Source organism: Oncorhynchus gorbuscha, unplaced genomic scaffold (assembly GCF_021184085.1).
Source record: "Oncorhynchus gorbuscha isolate QuinsamMale2020 ecotype Even-year unplaced genomic scaffold, OgorEven_v1.0 Un_scaffold_2589, whole genome shotgun sequence".
In the NCBI taxonomy this organism is placed as follows: domain Eukaryota; kingdom Metazoa; phylum Chordata; class Actinopteri; order Salmoniformes; family Salmonidae; genus Oncorhynchus; species Oncorhynchus gorbuscha.
In genome coordinates this window covers 6,937-32,168 of record NW_025747057.1, presented here as the reverse complement: position 1 = coordinate 32,168, position 25,232 = coordinate 6,937, and the positions used below count along the sequence as shown (strand labels likewise).

Sequence of the window (25,232 nt, the reverse complement as noted above, 5' to 3'; positions counted from 1 at the left end):
CTCCCTTTCCCTCTTTCCACCCACCCTCCTCCCTCTCCCTCTTTCCACCCACCCTCCTCCTCCCTCTCTCTCCTTCCACCCACCCTCCTCCCTCTCTCTCCTTCCACCCACCCTTCTCCCTCTCCCTCCTTCCACCCACCCACCCTCCTCCCTCCCTCTCCCTCCTTCCAACCACCCCCCTCCCACTCTCTCTTTCCACCCACCCATTCCCTCTCTCTCTTTCCACCTACTCCCCTCCCTCTCCCTCTCTCTGTCCCCAGGACTGAGGAGCTCCCTACAGAGGATGCAGCTGGAGTACGTGGATGTTGTGTTTGCAAACCGGCCCGACAGCAACACTCCCATGGAGGGTAAGTGACCTGGCAGAGATGGAGTGGGGTCTGAGACTGGCAGGGATGGAGTGGGGTCTGAGACTGGCAGGGATGGAGTGGGGTCTGAGACTGGCAGGGATGGAGTGGGGTCTGAGACTGGCAGGGATGGAGTGGGGTCTGAGACTGGCAGGGATGGAGTGGGGTCTGACACTGGCAGGGATGGGAGTGGGGTCTGAGACTGGCAGGGATGGAGTGATGGATGGTATTGTGGTTGGTTTACTTTGGCACTCATTTTGTTTTGCTTGCACACACAGACATTCACATGCACAAGCAAACAAACACAGGCATGTACACACACTCCATGTCTGTCTTTCCGAGTGCATCACACAGTTAACTAGCTAGGGATTCCGCATTGACTACATCTCTCTATAACCCCCTTCTCTTTCTTGGAGTGAAACTACTGTTCTGTCTATGCTCTGATCCTTCTCTCCCTCCGCCCCAAACAAGCCACCAGGGGCCAGACCAATCCGTCATACTTACAGTACACAGCATGAGCCTGTCACCCAGAGTCGCTGATGATTGTGAGACGGGCCCTACGGCAAAAATGTTCTAAAAATATCGCTAGACTGTCTTTGTCCTACAGCCAACACCAGACAATGCTGTCTCATCAGATGTACCCACACCATACCAGATACAATACTCATAGATTGGCTGATTGAGAGACAGACATGGAAGGATAGGTGAGCAGGGCAGTGAGAGGACAGACGGAAAGACAGACAGACGCCCACACATACTTTCTCTCGCACACACCCCCAGCTGTGATACCATAGGCCATATTATCACTGCTTTTCAATACTAACACATTGACTGAATCACTAGATTATCACTGCCTTTCAATACTAACACAGTGACTGAATCACTAGATTATCACTGCCTTTCAATACTAACATATTGACTGAATCACTAGATTATCACTGCCTTTCAATACTAACACAGTGACTGAATCACTAGATTATCACTGCCTTTCAATACTAACACAGTGACTGAATCACTAGATTATCACTGCCTTTCAATACTAACACATTGACTGAATCACTAGATTATCACTGCCTTTCAAAACTAACACATTGACTGAATCACTAGATTATCACTGCCTTTCAATACTAACACATTGACTGATTCACTACATGTATCATGGTTGTACATCATGTGATATTCATCACTACATTAAAGTAAATTGCTGTCATCAATCATCATATAGAAGGTCTGTCTCCTTAATCAGCTGTTGAAGCAAAACAAGGTGATTCACCCATAAAATCCACAAGATTACTGTAAATCACATGAAACAGGTTAACCCACTATCTACACACTGGCCTCCCCTACCAACACATGAAACAGGTTAACCCACTATCTACACACTAGCCTCCCCTCCCAACACATGAAACAGGTTAACCCACTATTTATACACTGGCCACCCATCCCAACACATGAAACAGGTTAACCCACTATCTACACACTGGCCACCCATCCCAACACATGAAACAGGTTAACCCACTATCTACACACTGGCCTACCCTCCCAACACATGAAACAGGTTAACCCACACACTGGCCTCCCCTCCCAACACATGAAACAGGTTAACCCACTATCTACACACTGGCCTACCCTCCCAACACATGAAACAGGTTAACCCACTATCTACCACACTGGCCTCCCCTCCCAACACATGAAACAGGTTAACCCACTATCTACACACTGGCCTCCCCTCCCAACACATGAAACAGGTTAACCCACTATTTATACACTGGCCTCCCCTCCCAACACATGAAACAGGTTAACCCACTATCTACACACTGGCCTCCCCTCCCAACACATGAAACAGGTTAACCCACTATTTATACACTGGTCTCCCCTCCCAACACATGAAACAGGTTAACCCACTATCTACACACTGGCCTCCCCTCCCAACACATGAAACAGGTTAACCCACTATTTATACACTGGCCTCCCCCTCCCAACACATGAAACAGGTTAACCCACTATCTACACACTGGCCTCCCCTCCCAACACATGAAACAGGTTAACCCACTATCTACACACTGGCCTCCTCCCAACACATGAAACAGGTTAACCCACTATCTACACACTGGCCTCCCCTCCCAACACATGAAACAGGTTAACCCACTATCTACACACTGGCCTCCCCTCCCAACACATGAAACAGGTTAACCCACTATCTACACACTGGCCTACCCTCCCAATACATGAAACAGGTTAACCCACTATCTACACACTGGCCTACCCTCCCAATACATGAAACAGGTTAACCCACTATCTACACACTGACCTACCCTCCCAATACATGAAACAGGTTAACCCACTATCTACACACTGACCTACCCTCCCAACACATGAAACAGGTTAACCCACTATTTATACACTGGCCTCCCCTCCCAACACATGAAACAGGTTAACCCACTATTTATACACTGGTCTCCCCTCCCAACACATGAAACAGGTTAACCCACTATCTACACACTGGCCTCCCCTCCCAACACATGAAACAGGTTAACCCACTATTTATACACTGGCCTCCCTCCCAACACATGAAACAGGTTAACCCACTATCTACACACTGGCCTCCCCTCCCAACACATGAAACAGGTTAACCCACTATCTACACACTGGCCTCCCCTCCCAACACATGAAACAGGTTAACCCACTATCTACACACTGGCCTCCCCTCCCAACACATGAAACAGGTTAACCCACTATCTACACACTGGCCCCCTCCCAACACATGAAACAGGTTAACCCACTATCTACACACTGGCCTACCCTCCCAATACATGAAACAGGTTAACCCACTATCTACACACTGGCCTCCCCTCCCAACACATGAAACAGGTTAACCCACTATCTACCACACTGGCCTCCCCTCCCAACACATGAAACAGGTTAACCCACTATCTACACACTGGCCTCCCCTCCCAACACATGAAACAGGTTAACCCACTATCTACACACTGGCCTCCCCTCCCAACACATGAAACAGGTTAACATGCCTCTTAATTCATTTTAGGAGATAACCCTCAGGTTTTCTGTAGATTGGTCAATATTAGTGGGGGTTCTTCTGAGCTTTAAACGTCAAGAGCTTCGTTCTATATATGGTACAGGAAGCTCGAGTTGTTGTTAGCAGCGAATAATTACATGAGATTGTGAGAGATTTCTGTGTGCCTAATGAAATCCCCATGGATGATATTATTCAGGGGGGGGGAATGTGCTGATTTCTTTTGAGTGAATCTATTCATGTTCTAATTGTTATTGTATTTATACGTCTGTGCGTGTGTGTGTGTGTGTGTGTGTGTGTGTGTGTGTGTGTGTGTGTGTGTGTGTGTGTGTGTGTGTGTGTGTGTGTGTGTGTGTGTGTGTGTGTGTGTGTGTGTGTGTGTGTGTGTGTGTGTGTGTGTGTGTGTGTGTGTGTGTGTGACTACTCACGTCCCCCTGGGGGTTGGCTAACTGAGGTCATTCGTAAAAAGTATATTTTTGTTACTATCATTCTCTCCTCCTTTCTTTCATTCTTCTATTCTTCTCTTCCATATAACCATACATATACATATACAGATATACATCTACATATACATACAGATATACATACATATACATACAGATATACATCTACATATACATACAGATATACATCTACATATACATCTACATATACATCTACATATACATCTACATATACATACAGATATACATCTCTACATACAGATATACATCTACATATACATACAGATATACATCTACATACATACAGATATACATCTACATATACATACAGATATACATCTACATATACATACAGATATACATCTACATATACATACTACATATACATCATCATACAGATATACATCTACATATACATCTACATATACATCTACATATACATCTACATATACATCTACATATACATACAGATATACATCTACATATACATCTACATATACATCTACATATACATACAGATATACATCTACATATACATACAGATATACATCTACATATACATACATATACATACAGATATACATACAGATATACATCTACATATACATACAGATATACATCTACATATACATACAGAGAGGCTCTGTTCTAGGCCTCTCTATTCTCGCTATACATATACATGGTCTCTCCTATCATACAGACACACAATTAATATACAGGTGGCGAATCGCATCTCTGCATGGCAGACATACATATACATCTACATATACATCCTACAGATATACATCTACATATACATCAGATATACATCTACATATACATCACACACATATACATCTACATCGCTGCTGGCTGGGCTATATACATACAGATATCACATCTACATATACATACAGATATACATCTACATATCAGGCCCTACATCTACCATATACATCTCAGCCCAGTCAAAATATACACTCTACATATACATACAGATATACATCCTTCTACATTTAGATACAGTGGCTGTTCCACTGGATGTATAAGGTGAATGCACCTAGTCGCTCTGGATAAGAGCGTCTGCTAAATGACTTAAATAAAGATATACATCTACATATACATACAGATATACATCTACATATACATCTACATATACATACAGATATACATCTACATATACATACAGATATACATCTACATATACATACAGATATACATCTACATATACATACAGATATACATCTACATATACATACAGATATACATCTACATACATCTACATACATCTACATATACATACAGATATACATCTACATATACATCTACATATACATCTACATATACATACAGATATACATCTACATATACATCTACATATACATACAGATATACATCTACATATACATACTACAGATATACATCTACATATACATCTACATATACATCTACATATACATACAGATATACATCTACATATACATCTACATATACATACAGATATACATCTACATATACATACAGATATACATCTACATATACATACATACAGATATACATCTACATATACATCTACATATACATACAGATATACATCTACATATACATACAGATATACATCTACATATACATACAGATATACATCTCTACATATACATCTACATACATACATACATCTACATATACATACAGATATACATCTACATATACATACAGATATACATCATACAGATATACATCTACATATACATACAGATATACATCTACATATACATCTACATATACATCTACATATACATACAGATATACATCTACATATACATCTACATATACATCTACATATACATACAGATATACATCTACATATACATCTACATATACATCTACATATACATACAGATATACATCTACATATACATACAGATATACATCTACATATACATACAGATATACATCTACATATACATCTACATATACATACAGATATACATCTACATATACATACAGATATACATCTACATATACATACAGATATACATCTACATATACATACAGATATACATCTACATATACATACAGATATACATCTACATATACATCTACATATACATCTACATATACATACAGATATACATCTACATATACATACAGATATACATCTACATATACATCTACATATACATACAGATATACATCTACATATACATCTACATATACATACAGATATACATCTACATATACATACAGATATACATCTACATATACATACAGATATACATCTACATATACATACAGATATACATCTACATATACATACAGATATACATCTACATATACATCTACATATATATATAGATATACATCTACATATATATATATATATAGATATACATCTACATATATATATAGATATACATCTACATATATATATATATATACATCTACATATATATATAGATATACATCTACATATATATATAGATATACATCAACATATATATATAGATATACATCTACATATATATATATATATATACATCTACATATATATATAGATATACATCTACATATATATATAGATATACATCTACATATATATATAGATATACATCCACATATATATACATATATACACATACATATATACATATATATACATATATATACAGATATACAGTGGGGCAAAAAAGTATTTAGTCAGCCACCAATTGTGCAAGTTCTCCCACTTAAAAAGATGAGAGTAATTTTCATCATAGGTACACTTCAACTATGACAGACAAAATGAGAAAATAAAATCCAGAAAATCACATTGTAGGATTTCCAATGAATTTATTTGCAAATTATGGTGGAAAATAAGTATTTGGTCACCTACAAACAAGAAAGATTTCTGGCTCTCACAGACCTGTAACTTCTTCTTTAAGAGGCTCCTCTGTCCTCCACTCGTTCCCTGATTTAATGGCACCTGTTTGAACTTGTTATCAGTATAAAAGACACCTGTCCACAACCTCAAACAGTCACACTCCAAACTCCAGTATGGCCAAGACCAAAGAGCTGTCAAAGGACACCAGAAACAAAATTATAGACCTGCACTAGGCTGGGAAGTATGAATCTGCAATAGGTAAGCAGCTTGGTTTGAAGAAATCAACTGTGGGGAGCAATTATTAGGAAATGGAAGACATACAAGACCACTGATAATCTCCCTCGATCTGGGGCTCCACGCAAGATCTCACCCCGTGGGGTCAAAATGATCACAAGAACGGTGAGCAGAAATCCCAGAACCACACGAGGGGACCTAGTGAATGATCTGCAGAGAGCTGGGACCAAAGTAACAAAGCCTACCATCAGTAACATACTACGCCGCCAGGGACTCAAATCCTGCAGTGCCAGACGTGTCCCCCTGCTTAAGCCAGTACATGTCCATGCCCGTCTGAAGTTTGCTAGAGAGCATTTGGAAGATCCAGAAGAAGATTGGGAGAATGTCAACTCGTCTCGTCGTGTTTGGAGGACAAAGAATGTTGAGTTGCATCCAAAGAACACCATACCTACTGTGAAGCATGGGAGTGGAAACATCATGCTTTGGGGCTGTTTTTCTGCAAAGGGACCAGGACGACCAGGACGATCCGTGTAAAGGAAAGAATGAATGGGGCCATGTATCGTGAGATTTTGAGTGAAAACCTCCTTCTATCAGCAAGGGCATTGAAGATGAAACGTGGCTGGGTCTTTCAGCATGACAATGATCCCAAACACTCCGCCCGGGCAATGAAGGAGTGGCTTCGTAAGAAGCATTTCAAGGTCCTGGAGTGGCCTAGCCAGTCTCCAGATCTCAACCCCATAGAAAATCTTTGGAGGGAGTTGAAAGTCAGTGTTGCCTAGCAACAGCCCCAAAAATGCACTGCTCTAGAGGAGATCTGCATGGAGAAATGGGCCAAAATACCAGCAACAGTGTGTGAAAACCTTGTGAAGACTTGTGAAAACGTTTGACCTCTGTCATTGCCAACAAAGGGTGTATAACAAAGTATTGAGATAAACTTTTGTTATTGACCAAATATTTATTTTCCACCACAATTTGCAAATACATTCATAAAAAATCCTACAATTTTTTTTCTCATATTGTCTGTCATTAGTTGAAGTGTACCTATGATGAAAATTACAGGCCTCTCTCATCTTTTTAAGTGGGAGAACTTGCGCAATTGGTGGCTGACTAAATACTTTTTGGCCCACTGTACATCTACATATATATAGATATTTCCATCTACAGTAGGCAGAGCGGAGTCAAAGGGCAACACACGTCATATACTGCCAATAGCATGGTCCGAGTGATACATTGTGAATGATGAAGAACTGGACTGGACAAAGAATTCTGCAGTGATAGATCAGACGTGGGAGACATTTTCAGCTACTGTTGGAAGACCAATAGAAAATGCTTTGTTGTTATTTAAAACCCGTGTGTTTCAGCATCACAGCCTTCATCATGAGGATACCAACAGCCTCCTGCACAGTACGCTACTCCTGTAGTATGTATCACTATGGAACTGGTAGTCTAGTAAGAGATCAACTATATGTGTTTACACGGATCGCTCTTCAAATCAAATCAAAGTTTATTTGTCACATACACATGGTTAGCAGATGTTAATGCGAGTGTAGCGAAATGCTTGTGCTTCTAGTTCCGACAATGCAGTAATAACCAACAAGTAATCTAACTAACAATTCCAAAACTACTGTCTTATACACAGTGTAAGGGGATAAAGAATATGTACATAAAGATATATGAATGAGTGATGGTACAGAGCAGCATAGGCAAGATACAGTAGATGGTATCGAGTACAGTATATACATATGAGATGAGTATGTAAACAAAGTGGCATAGTTAAAGTGGCTAGTGATACATGTATTACATAAGGATGCAGTAGATGATATAGAGTACAGTATATACGTATGCATATGAGATGAATAATGTAGGGTATGTAACATTATATTAGGTAGCATTGTTTAAAGTGGCTAGTGATATATTTTACATCATTTCCCATCAATTCCCATTATTAAAGTGGCTGGAGTTGAGTCAGTGTCAGTGTGTTGGCAGCAGCCACTCAATGTTAGTGGTGGCTGTTTAACAGTCTGATGGCCTTGAGATAGAAGCTGTTTTTCAGTCTCTCGGTCCCAGCTTTGATGCACCTGTACTGACCTCGCCTTCTGGATGATAGCAGGGTGAACAGGCAGTGGGAGGGTGGTTGTTGTCCTTGATGATCTTTATGGCCTTCCTGTAACATTGGGTGGTGTAGGTGTCCTGGAGGGCAGGTAGTTTGCCCCCGGTGATGCATTGTGCAGACCTCACTACCCTCTGGAGAGCAGTTGCCATACCAGGCGGTGATACAGCCCGCCAGGATGCTCTCGATTGTGCATCTGCAGAAATTTGTGAATGCCTTTGGTGACAAACCAAATTTCTTCAGCCTCCTGAGCCTTCTTCACGATGCTGTCTGTGTGAGTGGACCAATTCAGTTTGTCTGTGATGTGTATGCCGAGGAACTTAAAACTTACTACCCTCTCCACTACTGTTCCATCGATGTGGATAGGGGGGTGTTCCCTCTGCTGTTTCCTGAAGTCCACAATCATCTCCTTAGTTTTGTTGACGTTGAGTGTGAGGTTATTTTCCTGACACCACACTCCGAGGGCCCTCACCTCCTCCCTGTAGGCCGTCTCGTCGTTGTTGGTAATCAAGCCTACCACTGTTGTGTTGTCCGCAAACTTGATGATTGAGTTGGAGGCGTGCGTGGCCACGCAGTCGTGGGTGAACAGGGAGTACAGGAGAGGGCTCAGAACGCACCCTTGTGGGGCCCCAGTGTTGAGGATCAGCGGGGTGGAGATGTTGTTGCCTACCCTCACCACCTGGGGGCGGCCCGTCAGGAAGTCCAGTACCCAGTTGCACAGGGCGGGGTCGAGACCCAGGTACTATGGTGTTGAATGCCGAGCTGTAGTCGATGTACAGCATTCTCACATAGGTATTCCTCTTGTCCAGATGGGTTAGGGCAGTGTGCAGTGTGGTTGAGATTGCATCGTCTGTGGACCTATTTGGGCGGTAAGCAAATTGGAGTGGGTCTAGGGTGTCAGGTAGGGTGGAGGTGATATGGTCCTTGACTAGTCTCTCAAAGCACTTCATGATGACGGAAGTGAGTGCTACGGGGCGGTAGTCGTTTAGCTCAGTTACCTTAGCTTTCTTGGGAAAAGGATCAATGGTGGCCCTCTCGAAGCATGTGGGAACAGCAGACTGGTATAGGGATTGATTGAATATGTCCGTAAACACACCGGCCAGCTGGTCTGCGCATGCTCTGAGGGCGCGGCTGGGGATGCCGTCTGGGCCTGCAGCCTTGCGAGGGTTAACACGTTTAAATGTCTTACTCACCTCGGCTGCAGTGAAGGAGAGACCGCATGTTTTCGTTGCAGGCCGTGTCAGTGGCACTGTATTGTCCTCAAAGCGGGCAAAAAAGTGATTTAGTCTGCCTGGGAGCAAGACATCCTGGTCCGTGACTGGGCTGGATTTCATCTTGTAGTCCATGATTGACTGTAGACCCTGCCACATGCCTCTTGTGTCTGAGCCGTTGAATTGAGATTCTACTTTGTCTCTGTACTGACGCTTAGCTTGTTTGATAGCCTTGCGGAGGAATAGCTGCACTGTTTGTATTCGGTCATGTTGCCAGACACCTTGCCCTGATTAAAAGCAGTGGTTCGCGCTTTCAGTTTCACGTGAATGCTGCCATCAATCCACGGTTTCTGGTTAGGGAATGTTTTAATCATTGCTATGGGAACGACATCTTCAACGCACGTTCTAATGAACTCGCACACCGAATCAGCGTATTCGTCAATGTTGTTATCTGACGCAATACGAAACATATCCCAGTCCACGTGATGGAAGCAGTCTTGGAGTGTGGAATCAGCTTGGTCGGACCAGCGTTGGACAGACATCAGCGTGGGAGCTACTTGTTTTAGTTTCTGTCTGTAGGCAGGGATCAACAAAATGGAGTCGTGGTCAGCTTTTCCTGAAAGGAGGGCGGGGCAGGGCCTTATATGCGTCGCGGAAGTTAAAGTAACAATGATCCAAGGTTTTTCCAGCCCTGGTTGCGCAATCGATATGCTGATACAATTTAGGGAGTCTTGTTTTCAGATTAGCCTTGTTAAAATCCCCAGCTACAATGAATGCAGCCTCAGGATGTATGGTTTCCAGTTTGCAAAGAGTCAAATAAAGTTCGTTCAGAGCCATCGATGTGTCTGCTTGGGGGGGAATATATACGGCTGTGATTATAATCGAAGAGAATTCTCTTCTCGTGCACCTATGAGTTTAAGACAGTATTAACACAATATTAACAGGGCCACAAATGGAAACACAAACAGATAAAGATGAAAAGACAGTCAGACAGGCTGACAGGTTGACAAGTTGACAAGTTGACAGGCAGACAGGCTGACAGGTTGACAAGTTGACAAGTTGACAGGCAGACAGGCTGACAGGTTGACAAGTTGACAGGCAGACAGGCTGACTGTCAGACAGGCTGACAGGTTGACAAGTTGACAGGCAGACAGGCTGACTGTCAGACAGGTTGACAGGCAGACAGGTTGACAGGTTGACAGGCTGACTGTCAGACAGGCAGATAGGTTAACAAGTTGACAGGCAGACAGGATGACTGTCAGACAGGTTGACAGGCAGACAGGTTGACAGGCTGACTGTCAGACAGGCAGATAGGTTAACAAGTTGACAGGCAGACAGGCTGACTGTCAGACAGGCTGACAGGCAGATAGGATGACAGGCAGACAGGTTGACAGGCAGACAGGTTAACAGGTTGACAGGCAGACAGGTTTACAGGCGGACAGGTTGACTCATCAAAAGAAGCATAAACAAGGTTTTTATCCATCCATCTATCCCTCTTTTTCCACCCACCCACCCACCCACCCTCCATCCCTCCATCCCTCCCTCCCTCAGCAGCACAAATAAAACCATATTTTCAGTCCTCTAAACATATCCAATTAATTCACAACACTGTGTATGGAGCCTCTGTATCTATATTCCTGTATCTGTCTGCCCTGGCTTAGTCATTCAGAGAGAGAGATGAGGGGGAGAGAGGTTGAGATAGATATAAGGGTAGAGGGTGGAGTCATTCAGAGAGAGAGATGAGGGGGAGAGAGGTTGAGATAGATAGAAGGGTAGAGGGTGGAGTCATTCAGAGAGAGAGATGAGGGGAGAGAGGTTGAGATAGAAGGGTAGAGGGTGGAGTCATTCAGAGAGAGAGATGAGGGGGAGAGAGGTTGAGATAGATAGAAGGGTAGAGGGTGGAGTCATTCAGAGAGAGAGATGAGGGGGAGAGAGGTTGAGATAGATAGAAGGGTAGAGGGTGGAGTCATTCAGAGAGAGAGATGAGGGGGAGAGAGGTTGAGATAGATAGAAGGGTAGAGGGTGGAGTCATTCAGAGAGAGAGATGAGGGGGAGAGAGGTTGAGATAGAAAGAAGGGTGGAGTCATTCAGAGAGAGAGATGAGAGGGAGAGAGGTTGAGATAGATAGAAAGAGGTAGAAAGAAGGGTAGAGGGTGGGTTCCAAGAGAAAGAAAGAGAGACAAATGTGTCCACAAGTGCCTGGAGTGAGGTGTCTGTCCTTGGTTTGTCCTCCTATAAGCCACAGAAGCTGCCAGGCAGGATAGATGCCTCAGTCCCTGTCTCACCCCAGCTTTATTGTGATGGCTTACTGCAGTAGGAATCTCAAGGACAGGCGTCTCGCTCTGTTCACAAACACCTGCGTGGAAGGATAAGGCTTAAACTGTCACAGATTCCCCCGGTACTGCTGCTCATTCCCTTCTAGGCGTCACTGAACTGGATCATTACCACCGACCCCGGACTGTCTTCTCTCATTACGCACACCTGGTTCCCATTCCCCCTGATTAGTATGTGTAGATATGTGCCCTCTGTTCTCCTTGGTCCTTGTTGATTTTTGTTCCATGTCCATTGGTCTTGTGAGTACCTGTGCTCTGTTCTATCGCCTTGTGTGTTACCGTGTTAGTGTGTACTTGTTATTACGGGTCTCGTCCCGTGTATTGTTATTACGGGTCTCGTCCCGTGTATTGTTATTACGGGTCTCGTCCCGTGTATTGTTATTACGGGTCTCGTTCCGTGTATTGTTAATACGGGTCTCGTCCCGTGTATTGTTGTTATGGGTTTCGTCCTGTGTATTGTTAATACGGGTCTCGTCCCGTGTATTGTTGTTATGGGTTTCGTCCTGTGTATTGTTGTTATGGGTTTCGTCCTGTGTATTGTTAATACGGGTCTCGTCCCGTGTATTGTTATTACGGGTCTCGTCCCGTGTATTGTTGTTATGGGTCTCGTCCCGTGTATTGTTAATATGGGTCTCGTCCCGTGTATTGTTGTTATGGGTTTTAGTCCCGTGTATTGTTATTATTGGTCTCGTCCCGTGTATTGTTATTATTGGTCTCGTCCCGTGTATTGTTGTTATGGGTTTCGTCCCGTGTATTGTTATTATTGGTCTCGTCCCGTGTATTGTTATTACGGGTCTCGTCCCGTGTATTGTTGTAACGGGTCTCGTCCCGTGTATTGTTGTTACGGGTCTCGTCCCGTGTATTGTTGAAACGGGTCTCGTCCCGTGTATTGTTGTAACGGGTCTCGTCCCGTGTATTGTTATTACGGGTCTCGTCCCGTGTATTGTTATTACGGGTCTCGTCCCGTGTATTGTTATTACGGGTCTCGTCCCGTGTATTGTTATTACGGGTCTCGTCCCGTGTATTGTTAATACGGGTCTCGTCCCGTGTATTGTTGTTATGGGTTTCGTCCTGTGTATTGTTAATACGGGTCTCGTCCCGTGTATTGTTGTTATGGGTTTCGTCCTGTGTATTGTTGTTATGGGTTTCGTCCTGTGTATTGTTAATACGGGTCCCGTCCCGTGTATTGTTGTTATGGGTTTCGTCCTGTGTATTGTTGTTACGGGTCTCGTCCCGTGTATTGTTGTTACGGGTCTCGTCCCGTGTATTGTTATTAAGGGTCTCGTCCCGTGTATTGTTATTACGGGTCTCGTCCCGTGTATTGTTGTTATGGGTTTCGTCCTGTGTATTGTTAATACGGGTCTCGTCCCGTGTATTGTTGTTATGGGTTTCGTCCTGTGTATTGTTGTTATGGGTTTCGTCCTGTGTATTGTTAATACGGGTCTCGTCCCGTGTATTGTTGTTACGGGTTTCGTCCCGTGTATTGTTATTACGGGTCTCGTCCCGTGTATTGTTGTTATGGGTCTCGTCCCGTGTATTGTTAATATGGGTCTCGTCCCGTGTATTGTTGTTATGGGTTTCGTCCCGTGTATTGTTATTATTGGTCTCGTCCCGTGTATTGTTATTATTGGTCTCGTCCCGTGTATTGTTGTTATGGGTTTCGTCCCGTGTATTGTTATTATTGGTCTCGTCCCGTGTATTGTTATTACGGGTCTCGTCCCGTGTATTGTTGTAACGGGTCTCGTCCCGTGTATTGTTGTTACGGGTCTCGTCCCGTGTATTGTTGAAACGGGTCTCGTCCCGTGTATTGTTGTAACGGGTCTCGTCCCGTGTATTGTTATTACGGGTCTCGTCCCGTGTATTGTTAATACGGGTCTCGTCCCGTGTATTGTTAATACGGGTCTCGTCCCGTGTATTGTTGTTATGGGTTTCGTCCTGTGTATTGTTAATACGGGTCTCGTCCCGTGTATTGTTGTTATGGGTTTCGTCCTGTGTATTGTTGTTATGGGTTTCGTCCTGTGTATTGTTAATACGGGTCCCGTCCCGTGTAATGTTGTTATGGGTTTCGTCCTGTGTATTGTTGTTACGGGTCTCGTCCCGTGTATTGTTGTTACGGGTCTCGTCCCGTGTATTGTTATTAAGGGTCTCGTCCCGTGTATTGTTGTAATGGGTCTCGTGTATTTATTGCTCTTTGTGTGTTTGTTTTGGAGCTTCGGCCCCGTCATGTTCATGGCGTACGCTATTTTGGGTAGTGTCATAAAAAAAACTATTTTCGTATTCTTGCGCCTGTTTCCAATCATTATACAACGTGACATAAACACAGCACAGTGTTTATCAGTGGGGTGTTAGACAGCAAACAAGCAGACAAACTCACACATAAAGGCAAACACACACACGCAAACACACACACATGCTCAAACACACATAGATTCACACACAGAGACAAACAAACAAATTAAATACACACACCTCAAACCCACTCATCCTTCTGCTTTTGCTAAATACCAATATTTGTCTGACCTCTGCCCACAGTGTACACAGCAAGCAATCCGTTAACATGAGATATACCCCCCAGCCAGGCCTGGGGTTGGAAAGTAATGACTTGCTGGAACTTTTGAGCCTTAGGGCAGGCCACTGAAAAGGGCATTGTTGTGAAAGAGGGCATATGAAGTGTTGTTTTGTGAGTGTACATCAGGCTACTCTGTTGCTATGGGTATAGGCATTGGTAATCTACCATTACCTTGGAAGCTCAGGTGAACCATTGGCTAAGAATTCATAGAATTTGATGACCAACACACGCCCCCAGCAATCTCTCCATCTCTTTCAGTCTTTATCTTTCTCTGTTTTTCTCCCCCCCCTCTCTCTTTCCCTCTCAGAACAAATGTATTGTTGTTCACGCCTGACATGTTCTCCTCTCCACCTCCCACCTGTTTCACCCACACACTCTGACTCTCTCTGCTGTATGTAGGCTCGCAGAATGAGCTGCTCATGAAAGGGAATCACTCTTTTTTTATTTTTTTATCCCACTCTGATCTAGGTTCGCTTTCAACTTCATTAATCTCCCTGTTTTACATTTTATCCTTCAGCATCCTGTTGCAATTGAATTTGTTGATTAGACCACAGGTCTGTAAGGGTATCATTTTATCATCTAAACTCTCTGTGTGATTTCCTTTTCTTCAATATAGGCCTGTTGAGTTGTACTGTGTTATCGTCACGCCAATGTATTCTTGTTTTGTTTAGAGAAAGAAAGAAAGACAGATAAAAGGAGAGAGGTAGAGAAGGGCAGAGGGTGGATTAAAAGAGAAAGAAAGAGAGAGATGTACATTATTGTATAGCTACCAAATTGCACTGCTTGCCAAGCATAATTGCCCCTTGCGGGACATATTAAGTACATGGTATTGAATCACATGTTCCAGAGATTCCGGTCTCTCTTGGTTAGACACCTTGTATCCTTGCATTACTTACTCCCATTAATAAATATCAGCTTTCTGGTGCATCTCCACACCACCATGACCCTGCAGTACCACTCTATACCCTGAGGCCAAACAGAACCGACAAAGGTCCACTACGAGAGACTTCTGCTCCATCATCTGTCATCTCTCTCTCTCTCTCTGTCTCTGTCTCTCTCAGTCTCTCTCTCTGTCTCTCTCTGTCTCTCTCTGTCTCTCTCTCTCTCTGTCTCTCTCTCTCTCTCTCTGTCTCTCTCTCTCTCTGTCTCTCTCTCTCTCTCTCTCTCTCTCTGTCTCTCTCACTCTCTCTCCGTCTCTCTCTCCCTCCGTCTCTCTCTCTCTCTCTCTCTCTGTCTCTCTCTCTCTCCGTCTCTCTCTCTCTCTCTCTCTCTCTCTCTCTCTCTCTCTCTCTCTCTCTCTCTCTCTCTCTCTCTCTCTCTCTCTCTCTCTCTCTCTCTCTCTCTCTGTCTCTCTCTCTGTCTCTCTCTCCGTCTCTCTCTCTCTCTCTCTCTCTCTCTCTCTCTCTCTCTCTCCGTCTCGCTCTCTCTCTCTCTCCTCTCTCTCTCTCTCTCTCTCTCTCTGTCTCTGTCTCTCTCTCTCTGTCTCTGTCTCTGTCTCTGTCTCTGTCTCTGTCTCTGTCTCTCCTCTCTCTCTCTCTCTCTCTGTCTCTCTCTGTCTCTCTCTCTCTCTCTCTCTCTCTCTGTCTCTCTCTCTCTCTCTCTCTCTCTCTCTCTCTCTCTCTCTCTCTCTCCGTCTCTCTCTCTGTCTCTCTCTCTCTCTCTGTCTCTCTCTCTCTCTCTGTCTCTCTCTGTCTCTCTCTCTCTCTGTCTCTCTGTCTCTCTCTCTCTCTCTCTGTCTCTCTCCCTCTCTCTCCGTCTCTCTCTCTCTCCGTCTCTCTCTCTCTCTCTCTCCCTCTCTCCGTCTCTCTCTCTCTCTCTCTCTCTCTCTCTCTCTCTCTCTCTCTCTCTCTCTCTCTCTCTCTCTCTCTCTCTCTCTCTCTCTCTCTCTCTCTCTCTCTCTCTCTCTCTCTCCCTCTCTCCGTCTCTCTCTCTCTCTCTCTCTCTCTCTCTCTCTCTCTCTCTCTCTCTCTCTCTCTCTCTCTCTCTCTCTCTCTCTCTCTCTCTCTCTCTCCGTCTCTCTCTCTCTGTGTCTCCCTCTCTCTCTCTCTCTCTCCGTCTCTCTCTCTCTCTCTGTCTCTCTCTCTCTCTCTCTCTCTCAGCTGACTGGGTCTTTTCAGTCTGGCACTGCGGCATTTGGCGTTTGGATTAATATTACCTCAGCAAACATTATCTCATATGAAATCTTCCTCTGCACTGGCCATAGAAGGATGGAGGATATATTCTGGGTTTCGTGGTACGAATCCTTTCACCGGTTTCCCTTTTGTTTGTATAGTTTTTTTAAACTCGCCCCTTTAGCTGCAGGCTTGCTTTCAAATGGCTTCTGACTCGAGCCTTTTGAGAGGTTGTTTGGCGATTATTATTCAATGAGACTGAACTGAATGGATTAATTGATGCACTCAGCTGTGGTATTGGAGCTCGGCGGCAATACAGACATGCAGATGGAATTGAAATGGTCCCTTCATTCAAAATGTCTGTGAAAAAAAAGAAAAGATGACTAAAGTGGCGCAGCATCTCAATCCTAGAGGCATCACTACAGACTCTGGTTTGATTCCAGGTTGTATCACAACCGGCCGTGATTGGGAGTCCCATAGGGTGGCGCACAATTGGTCCAGTGTCGTCCCAGTTAGGGTTTGGCCTGGGGGGTGGGCTGTCATTTTAAATAAGAATTTGTTATTAACTGACTTTCCAAGTTTAATAAAAAAATATATAATAATAATGAAATATAAATGGGTTTGTTGTTTGCGGTAACTTCTTTGTTGTTCTAATATCCCAAACTGACATGTCAGTTTCAGTTTCACCAATGAAGGATTCTAGCTAATGAGAAGTGATCTTTCTGAGGTTGTAGAAGAAGGAGCTGAGGCGCCCTCTAATGTCTCAGAACTACTCCTACAAGTTAGAGTATCTTCATCCTATCAGGTTTCATCTGTGAGAAGGGACGTTCCACTCAAAACACAACCTTCCATGTACAGATGAATGGACCAGTCATATAAGGTTGTTGAACGTTTCTTTAGAACATTATTTCCCCTTATTTTTGCTAAACTCTCTTGACTCCCTTCTTACAGAATGTGGGAAACAGCAACCTACACCTACTGTCCCTCCCATATCCCTCCTGTATCCCTCCCGTAACCCTCCCGTAGCTAGCAGGTTTTTAATGTTTTTGTCTCTGCAGAGATTGTGAGGGCGATGACCCATTTGATCAACAATGGCATGTCCATGTACTGGGGGACATCACGATGGTCTGCCATGGAGATTATGGTAAGTAGGCAAATTCTCTCTCAACTCCCAATACGTCAACATCATATTCTCTTCAGCAGTGTGTAGACCTGCACGATCTGTCCACATAATTCCCTGTAACATGCTTAGGATATAAATGCTTTTGAAGTCTGACATTAGAGAGTAAACAGACATTATGGTGGTTGAAAATGAGAATGAAGTCTGAAAAGTTCAGGTGCTGTCTGGGAATATCAATACTTTTGAAGTTATGGAAGTTTGGTCTGACATTAACATGAAAAGGTGAACAGAGTCAGCATTGTTCTCACCTTGGTTCTGCCCCTCTTCCCTTCTCCTCTCAATTTTTTTTCAGGAAGCGTACTCGGTTGCACGGCAGTTTAACCTGATCCCTCCGGTGTGTGAGCAGGCTGAGTACCACTTCTTCCAGAGGGACAAGGTGGAGACACAGCTACCTGAGCTCTACCATAAGATAGGCAGGTGTAATAGTAACACCATCTCACAAACTTTTTAGATTTGTCACACTTTGGGACTGCATTCAAGTGTCCTATAAACACCCTTGAAATGCACAACCAGGATCAGATTGGTAACAGACTGTGCAGTAGTAGTTCACCCCAAAATTCAAAGTTTGTCAAAAGTGGTCTGATGTCGAGCTGAATCAATATTCCAAACTGCAAAAGGTAAACTCTTGATACTTTTGTCCTTCAGTACCATGATAATGTGATAATTACCCTGCCTGTCATGTGACCGACCTAACTCCCATGTGCCATTGCAGGTGTGGGTGTGGTCTCCTGGTCACCTCTAGCCTGTGGAATCATCACTGGAAAGTATGAGAATGGCATCCCAGAATGCTCCAGGGCCTCCATGAAGGTACTGCTCATATCGGCTTGTCCCAACAACATCTGAGGGGATTTATGAATGTCAGCTTGTTCCTCAGGTGGTGTCTAAGACGGGTCTTCTTCCTCTCTTCCAGCCATACGCCTGGTTAAAGGATAAGATAGTGAGCGAAGAAGGGAGGAAACAACAGGCCAAGCTGAAGGAGCTCACTACCATCTCTGAAAAGCTGGGCTGCACTCTGCCACAATTAGCTATCGGTAAGATATCAGTAACACAAATGCTGAAAAGACAAAGTGGATGGTTTTCACAAAGCTTAGGCTCAAATAGCATTTTTATTTTAGTAACAAGTCCTGGGTTTTTTTCCAAGCGAGAAAGTGGCTTGTTTCCACTACTTTCAAGCCTGTAATTGATTTTGGTGATATATTGTGTACCAAAGCCCTCACACATCACTGTAACCTTGACATGAGAGTGGGCTCGTCTTCCTTAGCTCTTCGGAGATTCAATCATTGGTAGGTTTTATTCAGAAGGCCATATTGAGACGGCTCCCATTTAACTTGTGTAACTACATTGTCCAGCAGACAAATTAAAACTATCGCCTGCGTTCACTTGATTGTGCCTTATGGCCTGTAGAGAAAAAAAGCTTTCAAGTTCTCTGCCCCTTACTTCATTTTTTAATTCTATTTAACTGAGCAAGGGAGTTAGGATCAAATTCTTATTTAAAATGACGGCCTATCCCAGCCAAACAATGCTGGACCAATTGTGCACCGCCCAATGTGACTCCCAATCATGGCCAGTTGTGATACAGCCTGGAATCAAACCAGGGTCTGTAGCAATACCTCTAGCACTGAGATGCAGTGCCTTAGACCACTGCGCCACTCGGGAGCCCAATCACACGCATGGAACGAGCTTCAAAGGGTGCTGAAATTACAGGCGCTCGTCCCTATAATTTGTTTTAAAGAAGGGTTACACACTATGATGCCAAATGAAATGGTGGGGCTGTCAATGTTTTGAACCCTAGTTGCACCACACTTTCCCAAACCATCCTGCTGTTCAATGTGTAAATGTCTATTTTTAAAACTGTAGTGCTTTGTGTTTTATGTTATAAATGTGTCTGCAACTTTGTGTGCTGCTATTTTGGCCAGGTATTTTAAGAGATTGTTCATCTCAATGAGACTAACCTGGTAAAACAAAGGTACCCCAAAAAATAGACAAATAACCATGCTGGATGTGGAAGACAACCCTTTACGAGTAATGGAGGGGCTACCTCCATAAGGGACTTGTCCAATAACAAACGTATATTTTCTTTTTCCATTGCAAAATGTTTTCCATTGCATGCCCTGATGAACTCAACCCTGTTACCTCCCCTTCTCTCTGTCTGCAGCCTGGTGTCTGAGAAATGAAGGAGTGAGCTCAGTGCTGCTGGGAACATCCAACCCCATCCAGCTTGCAGAGAATCTGAGGGCCATGGAGGTAAGGAGCTTCTCTAATATAGTTTACCCTGAGACTCGATGCCCACAGGAGGTTGTTGGGGAGAACGGGCTCACGTTAATGGCTGGAGCGGAGTAGGTGGAATGATCACAAAAACATCAAACAAATCAAATCAAACTTTATTTGTCACATGCGCCGAATACAACAAGTGTAGACCTTACAGTGAAATGCTTACTTTACAAGGCCTTAACCAACAGTAAAGTTCAAGAAGAGTTAAGAAAATATTTACCAAATAAACTAAAGTAAAAAAATACTAAAAAGTAACACAATAGCATAACAATAACGAGGCTATATATAGGGGGTACCGGTACCGAGTCAGTGTGCGGGGGTACATGTTAGAGGTAATTTGTACATGTAGGTAGGGGTGAAGTGACTATGTATAGATAATACACAGCGAGTAGCAGCAGTGTACAACAGCGAGTGTACAGCAGTGTACAGCAGTGGGGGGGGGGGGGGGGTCAATGTAAATAGTCTGGCTGGCATTTGATTAATTGTTCAGCAGTCTCATGGCTTGGGGGTAGAAGCTGTTAAGGAGCCTTTTGGACCTAGACTTGGGGCTCTGGTACCGCTTGCTATGCGGTAGCAGAGAAAACAGTCTATGACTTCGGTGACAGGAGTCCGACAATTTTTTTTATGGGCTTTCCTCTGACACCGCCTATTATATACGTCATGGGTGGCAGGAAGCTTGGCCCCAGTGATGTACTGGGCCGTACGCACAACCCTCTTTAGCGCCTTACGGTCAGATGCCGAGCAGTTGCCGTACCAGGCAGTGATGCAACCGGTCAGGATGCTCTTGATGGTGCAGCTGTAGAACCTTTTGAGGATCTGGGGACCCATGCCAAATCTTTTCAGTCTCCTGAGGGGGGAAAGGTTTTGTCATGCCCTCTTCACAACTGTCTTGGTGTGTTTGGACCATGATAGATTGTTGGTGATGTGGACACCAAGGAACTTGAAACTCTCGACCCGCTCTACTACAGCCCCGTTGATGTTAATGGGGGCCTGTTCAGCCCGCCTTTTCCTGTAGTCCACGATCAGCTTCTTTGTCTGACTCACATTGAGGGAGAGGTTGTTGTCCTGGCACCACACTTCCAGTTCTCTGACCTCCTCCCTACAGGCTGTCTCATCGTTGTCGGTGATTGTTGTGTTGTCAGCAAACTTAATGATGTTGTTGGAGTCGTATTTGACGCAGTCATGGGTGAATGGGGAGTACAGGTGTGGACTAAGTACACACCCCTGAGGGGCCACAGTTTTTAGGATCAGCGTGGCAGACGTGTTGTTGCCTACCCTTACCACCTGGGGTCGGCCATCAGGAAGTCCAGGATCCAGTTTCAGAGGGAGCTGTTTAGTCTGAAGATCCTTAACTTAGTGGTTTCCAGGTGTTTGATGCCATTCCATTTTTTTTCCATTGCAAACATTATTATGAGCCGTCCTCCCCTCAGCAGCCTCCTGTGCCTGTGCCCTATGTACTACGTGTGGAGATCTGGGAGGATTTGACAGGTGTACGCAATATAGTAGTAGCTCCACTTGCTCACTGATAAGCTGAGTGGAAGTTACACCATATGTCTTATACTGTACCTATCAAATCATCTTAGATGCAGTAGCCTTGTGAGCCTCCCTCATCTTGCTATTGTCGATAAGGCCGGGACCGATGTCCCCCCGTTGGAATGGCTATCACTCTATAGAAAAAACATGCTAGGTGAAGCTGGTGTGTGGTTCAAACTACAACTCTACCAAAGCAAAAGACGAGAGAACGTGGAGGTCATTCCCATGCTGAAATGGTGAAAAAATCTACAAAATAAAAACCAATTATTCAGGCTGCAGCTGTTTAAATACTTTAGTCTGGTAAATGCATCCGTTTAAGAACATTTCTGAATGGTACTCTGAAGTATCCATTATAACAACTACAACAGACTTTGATCTCTGGTGGACAAACCAGAGGCTTTCTGTCGTCTGACTATCCAGCGGACGGACCGGTGATCAGAGAGGGACAACAAAGGCATACAGATGTAAATATGTAAACTGCTATTTATTTTCGAATGAGGGGCTGTTCATGTTAAAAGTATTAGCATTTCATAAGTGTAGTTATCAACTGTTTCCCGCTCTCGAACTGTCCCCACCCCCTTGCCTTTGTCTACCAAGCCGTCATATCAGTTTAGCCCACTAGGGACTTTTCTATCATGTCAGTAACCAATGTGTGTGTGTGTGTGTGTTTATGTAATTCTGTGAGTTAGTTACTTAGTAAATAAGTAATTAAGCCAATTTGTATATCGCTGATTCATGATCTATGTTAAGGTTCGTGCAGATATCCAAGGGTTTGTGACATTCAGAATATGCCTGATGAGATCATAATACATTAATAAGTGAGGGAAAATATCTGAAGAGTTATATTCGTGAAATAAACACTCTTTAAACATTTTCCCGTGGTGCTCCGGCTTCCTAGTTAATTAAAGTTACATGATTAGTTTAATCACGTAATTAAATGACAGAGAATTGATTTGATAAATGAACAGTCTTCACATGTAATGATGGTCTTCACAACTGTCTTGGCGTGTTTGGACCATGATAGATTGTTCACAGATCCGGCTGGCTGGCGAGGCTAAAGGTGCACGGTTTAGGCATCAATTTGGGACACTGACAACGATTTCTCAGCACTCATACAGCTCCCCTTCTCTAGTCTATGCCTACACTGTTTATTTACAATTATGGATGCCTATTGTGGTGTAGTTACCAACTAACTACTACTACCAACATAACAACTGAATGAATCAATGGTATTGTTTCTCTTCTTCATGTATTCTAGGTCATTCCAAAGATGACAGCAGGCATTGCCACAGAGATTGACCACGTCTTGGGAAACCAACCCCACAGGAAGAAGGACTTCCAACAAGCACATTAGGATGGAGCCGTTCTTCAGAACTGTGACTATTCTGGACCAGCTCTCATCAGTGGCACCTCCAGTCAGTGGCACCTCCAGTCATTGTGTGCCCAACCCTGTTTGTGTGTGTGTGTGTGTGTGTGTGTGTGTGTGTGTGTGTGTGTGTGTGTGTGTGTGTGTGTGTGTGTGTGTGTGTGTGTGTGTGTGTGTGTGTGTGTGTGTGTGTGTGTGTGTGTGTGTGTGTGTGTGTGTGTGTGTGTGTGTGTGTGTGTGTGTGTGTGTGTGTGTGTGTGTGTGTGTGTGTGTTCTACGCAGTTCCTCGTCCTGCCACACCCGAATAAAGATCAACCAGTAGTCAGTGTCGTTAACTGAGAGCTCTGCTTGACAAAGCATGCATGCCACACAGCTCATCCACTCCACTTCAGTGCAGCTCAAACCTGCCGAACTAACTAGCCGTTATCAAGATAGCAATTAAGTCAGACTAAGATCACCTGAATCAGTTGAGGCTGCTGAGGCAAGGACGGCTCATAATAATGGCTGAAATAGACTGTAATGGATAGAATAGAATTGTATCAAACACATGAAAACCATGTTTTTGATACCATTCCATTTACTCCATTCCAGCCGTTATTATGAGCTGTTCTCCCCTCACCAACCTCCACTGAATCTGATGTGCAAATCCCTTATGGCACAGCCAGCTGTCCCGCATTCTGTGTAGAAGCCTTTGTAGGCTAAACGGGACATTCATGAGAACAAACTCTTAGACAGAGGACTGTGTTCCTGTCCTCAAAGTGATGGACATGGACTAATGATCTGTCCATGACGGTCAGTGCTGGCTGAGCCCCTCCTATCCTACAACCTAAGTTCTTACCTAACCCTGAATTGTTGTCGTGATAATTAACTGTTTCGATACATGCTGACATCTTGTGGTTTTTGAACTTTTTTCCCCCCATTGTGATGTTAAAATACCAACAGGGTTGTGTTGGATTGAATATTTCAAAACGACATGTGTAATGACTGTTAACTGATTATATATATTTTTGTCAATGAATGCAGAAGAACACAGTATTATGATAGTACTTTCATAGTATCTCCCCATTTCTCTCTAACAATGCATACTCTTCTGCAAACAGATATTGCAGGCATGTACATAGGTCTACCGTTGGTGTAAGCAGTACCACTGGATGCTATCTAGTGCCCTCATTGCACATACCGATATATTTTCGTTTTATCCAAGTTAAACTGATGTATATGATGTATATTCTACCCTTTGTCATTGCACCTGGGCTAAAACTGAATACAATGTCTGTTCAAATGTAAAATGGTATAATGAGATTATGTCAGAGGTTGAGAGTTCAGTAAAGACTCCTTAATTGATGTAGTTGTTGTTGTTAATTTGTACATACTGTGTATAAATAAATATCCAGTGTGAACGATTGTATTCTCTGTGCAGAAACACCTCATATCTAGAAGTATTGAAAATATGTCCTTTTAAAAGGTAAGGCATAGACAAGGTTCCAATACAAAGAAACAAACATTTGTGAACGAAAAGTTAGAATAGAATTGATGACGTCATTGGAAAACTGTCCTTCTAAAGTTGTGGATGTAGCCTACCAATGTCATTATGTAGCTTTTACCAGCAGAACGTGACAACAAAAAGATTTCTAGATTCCTCTATTTGAAAACC

The 25,232-nt window shown here is 43.5% G+C and overlaps 1 protein-coding gene across 1 annotated transcript in view; it reads left to right on the top strand.

The window, feature by feature from the left end:
- LOC124026095 (voltage-gated potassium channel subunit beta-1-like) overlaps nt 1-24,986 on the top strand; it is a 50,452-nt gene extending 25,466 nt beyond the window's left edge. The window contains exons 6-12 of the mRNA XM_046339266.1: nt 261-347; nt 18,287-18,372; nt 18,701-18,821; nt 19,121-19,215; nt 19,319-19,439; nt 20,564-20,652; nt 23,471-24,986. Of these exons, the coding sequence (XP_046195222.1) occupies nt 261-347; nt 18,287-18,372; nt 18,701-18,821; nt 19,121-19,215; nt 19,319-19,439; nt 20,564-20,652; nt 23,471-23,566 (695 nt within the window). The 3' untranslated portion in view covers nt 23,567-24,986. The remainder of the gene's footprint in view (nt 1-260; nt 348-18,286; nt 18,373-18,700; nt 18,822-19,120; nt 19,216-19,318; nt 19,440-20,563; nt 20,653-23,470) is intronic.
- The last annotated feature ends 246 nt before the right edge of the window (nt 24,987-25,232 follow it).